We start from the raw sequence: 12093 nt of genomic DNA, 5'->3' as shown, positions 1-12093 counted from the left end.
ATAATGGTGGATGGTGGCATTAGAATATTACTGACTCGCATGCTTGTTTTTCTGCGCTGACCTTAACTTGGTTAAAGTCTTAATCCACTAACAATGTGGATACTACAAAGTTTTTTAGGTGCATTAAAGAACTAAACTTTTAGTTTAACTAGTGATCTTCTCAATAATATATATATACAACATTTATTTGAGGAGAAGGGTTTTAGACAACATTTATTTGTTTATTTATAGCATAACTCTGTCCTTATAGCTTGCACCAAAGAGACTTTGTGGCTATAAGCATTGGCTTAAAGACATCTACATCTGATGTAATATTAAACAGTTTAAATTATAATGATATTGACACAAAATTGAAGTTTGCATACTTTTCTGATATATATACTTTGTGATGAGCCCTGCAATCTGGAGTAAACGATCTTAAAGATCAATATTCAAGCCTTGTTGCCTAAATTCTTTGCCTAATTTTTATAATTGATTGAATAAGTGTTGATTCACTATAAACTCATCAGTTGAAGCATAAAAAAAAAAAAGATTAAAAAACTACAAAAAGACATGTATATGTTGAAATGACTAAGCCCATTTTGCCATCAAAGACATAAATCCAGCACCAAGTAAAACTGCAACATATGACCAAGCCTGGAGCTTCATATTTGTTTGAAGCTTAGGGCCCAGAAAATCAGCTGCAAGGAGATCAACCAGTGCCATGTAATTCAGCAACCCTGCTGAGCAAGCATTAAGTAGTCCCACCACCATAAGTGAAGTTGGACTCGTCTCACTGTAAACCTTGGACAAACCAATTCCCAGAACTATTCCAAGTGGCGTTGTGGCTGAAAAGAAGAATACCATGATTGCTTTCATTTTTATCTCATATTCAGCCTGCACATATCAAACATAATGTTAATCAATATTGTACACTAAATGGATGTTTGAATGAGAAAATAGTGCAATGTAGGGGGTTACCTGCAGTATGCATCCACCAAGTCCCATCCCCTCAAACATTTGATGGAAGCAAAGGGCAGCAATGAGTGATCGAATGGTGCATTGATTGCCAGAGGCTCCCATTGCAAGACCAATCACCACTGAATGAACTACAATTCCCAACTCTAATACCTACATTTAGGAAATATATAATGTAAAGACTTGAAAAGCAAAACCATTGAATTTGAGGATTCAATATACCTGAGCAATAACTCGATGCCTTAACAATTGTGATGATACGTCGTCATTCATCTCAAGTGAATGGCTATGGCCATGTTCAAAATTATCGATTGGTACAACGTTCGTATTTTCCAATCCACCACCATTGTTAGCATCCGCCATTAAAGCTTTACCGCAACGTTTCTTGTATACACTCATTGCAAATGAATCCACCATAAGGGTCAACACAGCCGACAGCATTGCGACGAAGGTTGTGAAAGGGAACTTCCTCCATGGGTTTTCAGGCAAACACCCGGACATAAGGTCGTTGAAAGAATCCGGTAGCACGTGCATGTACCCAGTCGCTAGAATAACACCGGAGGAAAATGCCTTGACAATGGTGAACAAGTTTCTGTCGGGTTTAAGTGACGGAACCTGACCAGAAAACAATGGTAGACACACGCCAATCATGCTGGATAGTAAAATTGCGACAATGGCAATGATTTTTAGCTTCATGGATTCTCTGTAGTTATGGCATCCATTAGTCTTGGTCTCTGCTTCACATTGAGCCAATACAAGTGGAGTAGAAGATGAAAAGACGATGAAAAGAACAAGGAAGATTGAGTTTGCAAGGGATTTTAGAACTGATTTCATGGCTGCCAAGAAAGATTTACGGTTACGTTGGATTGTGAGGCTTAACCGACTGGTTTAGAGGGAATGAATATATGCACTTTATGGCCAAATATTACTCGTATTTTTTTTTGCCTCATTTGTAATTTTTCAGATTTGGTGATATTATTGCAATTAAAATTTCTAATATGTCCTTACTTCGTTTTAGAGGATCGTTGATTAAGTGATAAATTTAACAAGAAATGTGATGGTATTTTGGTATTTTAGCCTCGAAATAAGGAAACCTGTGCATGGCGTGTGATATGTGTGACCCGCCTTAGACTTTCTCGACCTTTGACTTTTCTAATAATACTAAGCACACCTCAGGCGTAAGCCTTTCTGCTAACGTGGAAATTCTTTTTCCATGCAACAATATTATTATAATCAATCTTCAAATGTTGTCTTTAAAATATTTCAAAAAAAAAAGTCATCTTTAAAAGTTGATACGATAAAATGATATTATGAAATAGTACTAGATTAACAATATTGCATCTTTATTTTAAATTATTCTCCCAACTTTAAAATATTTTAAACTATTTATCTCATCCTTTTATTATTGACACTATTAATTTAAAATGATATTTTTAAAGAAAAGTAAAATGTTGTTGATACAACTTTTAAAAATAAAAATTAAAAATAAAGTAAAATAGAAAATGAATGATAGTTTTTGTAATAGCTTCGAAAACCTTGAAATCAATATTTTACAATATATTTATTTTTCTTTAAGTTTTTTATTTTAAATTATGTCTCATAAGATTTGACGTCTCATTTAATGATTTTAACAACAGAAGAACATTATTGATATAATATTGATAATTTGGAAATATAATTTACAATATTTTGAGTTTGAGGACTATTTTAGAATAAGGGCCATAGTTTGGAGATATTTGGTGCAATTAACTCTAATAATAATTACATGACAAAGTTTAAAAAGGTTAAGTTAGAATTTTGGAGATATATTATTGGAAGAAAAGTCAAAATTCATAGACTATAAATATTTTAAAAATGATAAACTAGATTGCGGGTCACTCAACTAGCTTAAATGACTGCATACCTTCCGCTCGCATTATATTCGTTCATTTCCATCAATGCGGTGCTAACAGCCTCGTACACGACATCACCGTATTCATTTCTCAACTCCTTCAGCTTCTCGTCGTCTTCGTCTACTATTTCCTACACTACCGAGTAGCTATCCCCTTAATATATATAAGTTTGAGTAATAAACTGGCTCGATTCTGACATATATGTTTAGCACATTTAGTAAAAAAACGGATTTTCGATAACCGGATAACAGAATAGTTGGTGTATGCACCATACCTGCAAGTTGCCTCGGATATTGATCATCTTAAACGGGTGCCATTTCGGATCCTGCACGTTTTGTTGCCATAATGAACATAATTTAGCACATGTTTCTTGCCAATCTTTGTTCGGGAACTTCCCAGAGCTAGCAACTTCAAAAGCTTTTCGATCGATCTCTCCCATTTTTTTTACTACAAGAGTTGTTCGGCTTGTCAATACATCATTTAGACCCTGCATATCAAGAACCAGAGAAGTCTTCGGTTTAACACTTTCATACCTGATTCCGAAGAGGTATTTCTTGCACCTAAAGAAATAAAACATCCAAGAAAACAAAGGAAAACGAGGAAATACACTTATTGATTCTTTTCGAGCATCTTGCAGTTCTCGATTAATTAAGATTTGTTTCACCGTAAGACAACTGTATCGGCTTTCCATATCTTTCAACGCCTCTGATGTTTCCTCCAATTGTTCCTTTAGAGCAGCAATCTGATCGCTCGTAGTTTTCACGAGTTCAACAAGATCTCGACAAGGCACATTCTCTTTCGGCTGTATCAGATACAATCCACATTGTTGAAAATGTCCACTCGGCAAATCATAACCATAAAATAAATAGGTAACAAAATGTATACAAAAAATGTTTAATTTACAATAAAATTAACCTGGGATGAAAATGGCTTAACGTTGCCGTTTGTCTTCTTTTTCTTCTTCTTCTTGCTGTAAACTTAGGGGGGAAAACTGGCGGCGTTAGAGAATCATCAAGATATATGAAGGATAACACTTGTTTTCCCGAGAAATATTTTCCATATTTTGCTTTTATTTCCCTTAGGTCGATTTAGTTTCCATATTCAACTTCCCTTCATTAAATAAGATCTCAAAAAGTTAGTATTTTTATTCATTATTGCCATTTTATCTTTATCAAATCTGAAATTTTTGAATATATATAAACAATAATTAGTCAAATTTGGCATTAATATATTACCAGTAATGCTGGTAAAATTTTAGAACATTCGGCACCAATATATTACCAATCTGAGTAATGTACCATTTAACAGCACTTACGTTCTTAACTTCATATATATATATGTATGTATGTATGTATGTATGTATGTATGGTTGAAGCTGATTAATAGGAATTCAGCTTGCATCCCAATATAATGTACACAAAATTGCCTTACTTCATAATATTGTTAGTACATAGATTAACATAGCAATGGAACTCATAATATGACACCCAGATTTTATAGATTAATACATCATAAAGCTATTCAACTAACAGTGCATGTAGTCTGTAATGCGAATCATATAAGCATTAGCCTCGTATGGCCAAAGTGTTCCCATATATTATGTTCTTATCTGGTTCTGAACACATTAAGCTTATCCGAGCCTAAATTGATCCGGTTCCCGTAATAAAAGCTAAGTTTGGGGTTCAAATCCTGACATTTATATAGATCAATCAATGGGTACCAAACGATTCAATTAACACATAGTATTCTGCTCACTACATACACATATATAATCTAAAGTACCTTCAGCAAACGCAAGGCGCAACGCAGCATTCTTGCCCTTCAACTGTCTCACGGTTACATTATATTGAAGCTCCCAACCCCACAGATTACAGTCCTTGGGAGTTAATTTTTGCCATGAGGCCATTGATGAGTCCTCGAAGAGTTGCGGTCATCTCGTTATATTCACGTTCCATTTGGGACAACTGTTCTTTTCTGCAATTAATATCGTATATGAGACTGCAAACAAGCCTGCAATCATTCTTCAGCTCCTCCTCGTAGTTGGTGTTCTCCATTTCAATGGAAGATTTAAGTGCCTGCAAATATCATTATCAAATCACATAAATGGATTAAGATAGAGGTATCCTAAAAAGTTCAACAATAACACTAAGAAGCAAAGCCAAGTTCATGTAGTGAGATTAAAACCCCAAATGTTGGAATCATAATATTAGTTACTAAAATCAAAGAAATCCGTTCACTATAACTACAAATAGGATGAAGAACCAAAATTATTCTCTGTTTTTCCATTTTCTACTTTTTCATTATTGACATTATTGAAGAATTTTTCAACAATAAGCTTCACCACTTTGCTGGTGCCTTCGTAAATGGAAATTGGTTTCATTTCCATATTGCCAAGCATTTTCCCACAAATTCCCGTACTAAAAAAGGAAACATGAAATTTGATCACAAAAACTCAATGAATCACTTGCCAAGCAAAAAAAGGATTCAAGGATATGAAGCACCCTTAGCAAAATTCAGGATATCATTTGATTTACATAAAACACATTGCAAATTTTAAAATCCTGTTTGAATTTTTTTCAAAGAGAAACATGTCTAAGTGTGCAGGTCAATTTCTGGGCCTTCTTATTTATATTGGAAGAAATTGTTTAATTGAATTTCTTTTAAATCTTAAGATAGTAGTAGAAGGACCAAAAGCAAAGTTGGACCTTCATCCTTCAATTCTGGCCAATATATCAGAAAATTACCACTGTTAACCAGCAAATATATAAGCAACAATTTATTCCCAGAAAACTTGAGGTATTCACGGTTCAACAGAGTACAACTGGCCAAAACCCAGTAAAAAGGAAAAAAAAAACTCTAATGCAATCTTAAGTGCGCGGAACCCATGAACATGAAAACTAAACCCAGGGGGAAAAAAGAAACAAAGCTGAAAAAATGGAAAAAAAAATCAAATTCACAGTTCAAGAGAGTAAAAGAAAGAAAGAAAACTCTAATTGCAATCTTAAGTGCACAAAAACCCATGAATATGAACACCAAACCCAGGAAAAAAAAAAGAAACAGAGCTGTAAAAATGTGGGAAAAAAAAGGGAAAAAAATTTGGACCATTTCTCGATTTGTGCGTGTCATCCTTGCGCAGGGGCCATGCTAATCTTCTCTGTATCGTTCCAATTTTATCGGATGTCCCCGAAGGGACAACCATCTGATGCTTCTTTCGCTTATATAAACGCTCCTGTGTTATAGTTCTTTAGCGATATGGGATATTTTCTAACCAGATCCCTGAAGTATGCTACCACGTCCTGACCATGCCAGCTTGAATAGAGGCCTGATGTCTTTGGAGTGGCACATGATGAAAACGAGGTTAACACACGTGGCAAGCTCAGTGTTTATCACTTATCCCAACTTGATTATTAGAATTTAGAGAAAAATATATATATAAACCAATGTTACTTTCATATTTGACTTCACATTACAATCGGGTTACTATTAAGTTTGATTTACCACAGTTGTAGGTTAAATTTTAAAATATTTGGGTTTGCCTTGGAATTAATGTATATTACCAATCAATAATGTTGCTTTATAAAACGTAAATCCCAATATTGATATTATATTGGAACATACTTCACGAATATGTATGTATGTATCGATGGGAATATTTCAACCGCATTCCTTTATAATTCATAGGACATATAAGCAATTCATGCAATTCATATTGTTTTTCATTTTAGAACCTGAACATTTTAAAAAAGGTATTGTAGAACGAATGAATAGAACGATCATGGAGAATGTTCGATGTATGTTGTCAAATGGCAACTTATCAAAGTTATTTTGGGCCAAAGCAATGTCAACTATATGTTTTTGATCAATCGGTCTCTATTCGTTGCTATTGAGAAAAAGACTCCATAAGAAGTATGGTTTAGTAATCCTGCTGACGATTCTGATTTAAAGATTTTTGGGTGTTTTGCGTATACTCATGCTGATAATGGAAAATTAAAATTGTGTACCATTAAATGTGTTTTTCTTGGTTATAAAGCTAGTGTAAAAGTGTATAAGTTATGGTATCCTGAAAATAGAAAAGTTGTGATTAACAGAAATGTTGTTTTTGATGAAACTGTTATGCTACTTAACATATCTCTTAAAGACTCTTCCAATAAAGAAAATCAAAAGCAGGTGGAGCATCAGATTAATCTAGAATCTACAACAGAGTCGACTCCTCAAGCCAGTACAAAAGGATGAGAAGGATGAACGCGAAAGTGGATCATAAAGTTTGTCAAAATTATGGATTTGACTTAGGGTTCTAAACGTTCGGAAAGAAATTGGATTTTGACACAATCTGAAACGAAATTGAATCCAAGTCAGATAAAACAATTAAAATAAATAACTAAAATAAAATAATAAATTAAAGATAAGGAAGCAAATAAAGAAGATAAATGAAAAGATAGGATGTGGTGTGTAGAAGTCCTAATAAGCCTTGGAAACACGAAGAATTCACAATCCCCTTCAAGCGGCTCTAATTTCCCCTTCAAGATAGAAACCTTGGCAATAAAAAGTTTGAAAATGATCCCCACAATCTAAAATGATTGTTAAAACTCTTCTAAAAGAAACTCAAGAAAAATTCTTGAAAAAAAAAACCCCAGAGAGAATTTATTAACTCAAAAGATAAATAGAATAATAATGAATAATGCCTACATATAGGCTAGCTAAATAAATCTAAATAAAACTTTTAAGTATACTAGAATTCTAATTTAATCTAAATAAGAAGTAGTTTTAAATTGAATTTTCTTGTTAATATAAAACTCCTAAATAACTTAAAATACTTAATAATTATAAAAAATTTAGAATAAAATAATAATAAAATAATAAGATCTAACAACTATAATATTAGGCTCATATATAATAAAAAAAGTAAGTCTAAAACCTGAACCCAATATAATTTAAACACGAATTAAAAGCCCAAAATTTGTAACTCCCGTCATAATCTCGTTCAAAAATTCTGCTCGCGCAGTCTTCACTAAAACAGTCATAACTTGAGCTTCCGAACTCAAAATCGAGTGATTCGAAATGTGTTTCGAAGCTAAGAGATTGATCTTCAAATGCCATGAGACATCTCAACCCAAAAAATGCCAGAATCCCATCCACAAAGTCATCGCAAGTGTGCTAATTTCCCAAGCCTAAAAATTGGCAGTTTTGATGATTGGAATCTAATAAATTTCACTCCATTCGTGCATGTATCAAAAAGACATTAATATTGGGAGAAATTTTATTACTTTAATCTTTTAATTTTTAAATTTTAATATTTTTTAAAACAAAAAAATTGAATTTTTGAAACTAAAGGAATTTCTTTATCAATTAACTTTTTATTCAAAATAACATAATTTAAAATTTTGAAAATTATGGAGGCAAATCCAGGAGTTGACAGGAGCCCGGCTCTCTTAAAATAAAAAATTATTATTTGAACTCTTTAAAAAATTTTAAAATTTTAAATTAATAAAAAAAATTACACTTTAACTCTTCCAAATTATGAAAATTTAATTCTATCCGTTTAAAGATTGAAATTCTTTTAAAGCAATAATGATGCACATTCCTACCACTTTCTACAGTTCGCATTAATTTCTTTTTAGATATAGTGAGACTTAAAGTAAAGGATGCACTTTGCCACCACTTTCTAAAAAGCCTTCAATTGATTGGGTGTTTCTTTTTAGAAAGAAAGAACTTTTTAATATTATTTTAAGAATTAAAAATGCAAACTCAAAATTAAGAGTACAAGTGATACATTATATTTGCAAGCTATTCGAATTGGATTCAAAAAATCTTAATATTTTATCGAAAATTATTGAGTAGAGCTCGAGCTATTGATTAAGCTGAATTTAAATATTGTAATACTTGATTCAAGTAGCCCACAAACCTAATTAAGCATTCCATTTAAATATATTTTTACTTATAAAATTACATTTTTATCTTTGATATATAAAAAGAGCTTAATTATAAATGAGTTTGATTATAAAAATTGATAAACGAGCTTAATCAGCTCAATTATGTTTTGAATCAAGATTGAGCTTAAAAAGTGATGTTTGAGTCAAGTTCAAGCTTGCCATTATTTGGGCTCTACTGGACTCGATTATACCTTTAAACTAGATGTATAAAATGTTGAAAAAAATTGTAATTTTTAGAAACTTTGAAGCATATTCTCAATTGGTATAAGTGGAGAATTGAATCATAAAATTATGATTTTATATTCTACTCCATGATACCTTTAAAACAGTATATCGTATGCTCAAAATGGTTGAGTGATGAGCGAGAAATTAATACTCAAAGTAAGTTACTTGTGAATATTTGTTGAGGAAAAGAAAAGCTTAGATCTCACATTGATTAAATACCAAATGTGAGATGCGTTTATATATGAGAACCCACTTGAAAGATGATTGAATGACTAAGTTTGAAACTTTGTCTCACGCGCAGGGGGTGTAGATCCGAACCCATTGGGGTTGAAGCGCACTCGCACTACATGGGCGATGTGAAATGTCTAGACCGGTCAGTTGGGCCTATGGATATTTTAAGCCCAACACAAAATTTATTTTTCTCAACAAATATATATAATCTAATTTAAAAAGGACATATATTATGATTTAATTGCTCATTTAATACAGATTTTGTATATTTAATTATGGATATTTCAAAAATTCCTCCATCTTGAATGCTTAAGAATTCTTCAAAATTTTTTACACTAAAAAACTCTCTAAAACCAAGTTTATTTTGCTCTCGAAAATTCTTCTCTTTTTCTCTCTATATTTTCCAATGTTCTGATGATAGAAAAAGGCAAGGTTGTTCATTGGTCTCTGTAGAGATGCTACTATTTCGGTCATTGTGTTGTTGTATCCTATTAGACAGTCTCCCAACATTTCACCAAGTACAGTAGGAGCGGACAAATCTATCTTAAGGAAACTGTGCAAAACAAGTCCCAACATCTAGTAAAATTTGATTCTTTATCCGATTTTTGGTTTTCTAATCTTATTTATTGGTTTTTAGTATTTGATATTTTAAATACAAATTATTTAATTTGTTTATTTATAACATAACTCTGTCCTTATAGCTTGCACCAAAGAGACTTTGTGGCTATAAGCATTGGCTTAAAGACATCTACATCTGATGTAACATTAAACAGTTTAAATTATAATGATATTGACACAAAATTGAAGTTTGCATACTTTTCTGATATATATACTTTGTGATGAGCCCTGCAATATGGAGTAAACGATCTTAAAGATCAATGTTCAAGCCTTGTTGCCTCAATTCTTTGCCTAAATTTTATAATTGATTGAATAAGTGTTGATCCACTATAAACTCATCTGTTGAAGCAAAAAGAAAAAAGAAAAAAAAAAGAAGATTACAAAAAGACATGTATATGTTGAAATGACTAAGCCCATTTTGCCATCAAAGACATAAATCCAGCACCAAGTAAAACTGCAACATATGACCAAGCCTGGAGCTTCATATTTGTTTGAAGCTTAGGGCCCAGAAAATCAGCTGCAAGTAGATCAACCAGTGCCATGTAATTCAGCAACCCTGCTGAGCAAGCATTAAGTAGTCCCACCACCATAAGTGAAGTTGGACTCGTCTCACTGTAAACCTTGGACAAACCAATTCCCAGAACTATTCCAAGTGGCGTTGTGGCTGAAAAGAAGAATACCATGATTGCTTTCATTTTTATCTCATATTCAGCCTGCACATATCAAACATAATGTTAATCAATATTGTACACTAAATGGATATTTGAATGAGAAAATATATAGTGCAATGTTGGGGGTTACCTGCAGTATGCATCCACCAAGTCCCATCCCCTCAAACATTTGATGGAAGCAAAGGGCAGCAATGAGTGATCGAATGGTGCATTGGTTGCCAGAGGCTCCCATTGCAAGACCAATCACCACTGAATGAACTACAATTCCCAACTCTAATACCTACATTTAGGAAATACATAATGTAAAGACTTGAAAAGCAAAACCATCGATTTTGAGGATTCAAACATGTATATATACCTGAGCAATAACTCGATGCCTTAACAATTGTGATGATACGTCGTCATTCATCTCAAGTGAATGGCTATGGCCGTGTTCAAAATTATCGATTTGTACAACGTTCGTATTTTCCAATCCACCACCATTGTTAGCATCCGCCATTAAAGCTTTACCGCAACGTTTCTTGTATACACTCATTGCAAATGAATCCACCATAAGGGTCAACACAGCCGACAGCATTGCGACGAAGGTTGTGAAAGGGAACTTTCTCCATGGGTTTTCAGGCAAACACCCGGACATAAGGTCGTTAAAAGAATCCGGTAGCACGTGCATGTACCCAGTCGCTAGAATAACACCGGAGGAAAATGCCTTGACAATGGTGAACAAGTCCCTGTCGGGTTTAAGTGACGGAACCTGACCAGAAAACAATGGCAGACACACGCCAATCATGCTGGATAGTAAAATTGCGACAATGGCAATGATTTTTAGCTTCATGGATTCTCTGTAGTTATGGCATCCATTAGTCCTGGTCTCTGCTTCACATTGAGCCAATACAAGTGGAGTAGAAGATGAAAAGATGATGAAAAGAACAAGGAAGATTGAGTTTGCAAGGGATTTTAGAACTGATTTCATGGCTGCCAAGAAAGATTTACAGTTACGTTGGATTGTGAGGCTTAACCGACTGGCTTAGAGGGAATGAATATATACATTTTATGGCCAAATATTACTCGTATTTTGAGTTTGAGGACTATTTTAGAATAAGGGCCATAGTTTGGAGATATTTGGTGCAATTAACTATAATAATAATGACATGACAAAGTTTAAAAAGGTTAAGTTAGAATTTTGGAGATATATTATTGGAAGAAAAGTCAAAACTTATAGACTATAAAAAAAATACATATAGAACCCTAAAATCAAAGAAATTTATTCTATGGAACAAATGTCAATAACCCAGTAAAAAACAAGTAAAAAGACACCATTTTGGAAAGGTAGAAATGGCAATGGAAACTTCAAAAACATAAAATAAATAGGTAACAAAATGTATACAAAAAATGTTTAATTTACAAAAAAAATTAACCTGGGATGAATATGGCTTAACGTTGCCGTTTGTCTTCTTGCTGTAAACTTAGGGGGGAAAATTGGCGGCGTTAGAGAATCATCAAGATAAATGAAGGATAACACTTGTTTTCCCGAGAAAACTTTTCCATATTTTGCTTTTATTTCCCTTAGGT

The 12093-nt window shown here is 33.1% G+C and overlaps 3 protein-coding genes and 1 non-coding gene across 6 annotated transcripts; all 4 read right to left on the bottom strand.

Annotated features, from left to right (window-relative positions):
- Positions 1-309: 309 nt before the first annotated feature.
- Positions 310-2242, bottom strand: LOC107941477 (zinc transporter 7). Its single transcript, XM_016875044.2, has 3 exons — positions 1180-2242; positions 961-1110; positions 310-876 (listed from the first exon to the last, which is right to left on the bottom strand). The coding sequence occupies exons 1-3, from the start codon at positions 1789-1791 to the stop codon at positions 571-573; spliced, it is 1068 nt and encodes a 355-aa protein (XP_016730533.2). The 5' UTR covers positions 1792-2242; the 3' UTR covers positions 310-570.
- A 499-nt stretch (positions 2243-2741) lies between these two features.
- LOC107941484 (factor of DNA methylation 1) lies at positions 2742-6144 on the bottom strand. Of its 3 annotated transcripts, none has more exons than XM_016875052.2 (6): positions 5952-6144; positions 4632-4924; positions 3765-3826; positions 3457-3651; positions 3124-3336; positions 2742-3041 (listed from the first exon to the last, which is right to left on the bottom strand). In XM_016875052.2, the coding sequence occupies exons 2-6, from the start codon at positions 4753-4755 to the stop codon at positions 2985-2987; spliced, it is 651 nt and encodes a 216-aa protein (XP_016730541.2). In that variant the 5' UTR covers positions 4756-4924; positions 5952-6144; the 3' UTR covers positions 2742-2984. The 3 variants fall into 3 exon arrangements, with proteins under 3 accessions (XP_016730541.2, XP_016730542.2, XP_016730540.2); XM_016875053.2 differs by having other exon boundaries at positions 2742-2984; XM_016875051.2 differs by having other exon boundaries at positions 2742-2979.
- Positions 5940-6042, bottom strand: LOC121222681 (U6 spliceosomal RNA). Its single transcript, XR_005920040.1, has one exon. It is a non-coding gene; the product is annotated as a U6 spliceosomal RNA (small nuclear RNA).
- A 4071-nt stretch (positions 6145-10215) lies between the features above and the next one.
- Positions 10216-11528, bottom strand: LOC107941474 (zinc transporter 7). Its single transcript, XM_016875041.2, has 3 exons — positions 10883-11528; positions 10655-10804; positions 10216-10566 (listed from the first exon to the last, which is right to left on the bottom strand). The coding sequence occupies exons 1-3, from the start codon at positions 11492-11494 to the stop codon at positions 10261-10263; spliced, it is 1068 nt and encodes a 355-aa protein (XP_016730530.2). The 5' UTR covers positions 11495-11528; the 3' UTR covers positions 10216-10260.
- Between the last annotated feature and the right edge of the window lie 565 nt (positions 11529-12093).

The sequence above is a fragment of the Gossypium hirsutum genome, chromosome D10 (genome assembly GCF_007990345.1).
Source record: "Gossypium hirsutum isolate 1008001.06 chromosome D10, Gossypium_hirsutum_v2.1, whole genome shotgun sequence".
NCBI classification, from domain to species: Eukaryota; Viridiplantae; Streptophyta; class Magnoliopsida; order Malvales; family Malvaceae; genus Gossypium; species Gossypium hirsutum.
Note: the sequence above shows the minus strand (reverse complement) of the source record. Positions and strands in the feature narration are given on the sequence as shown.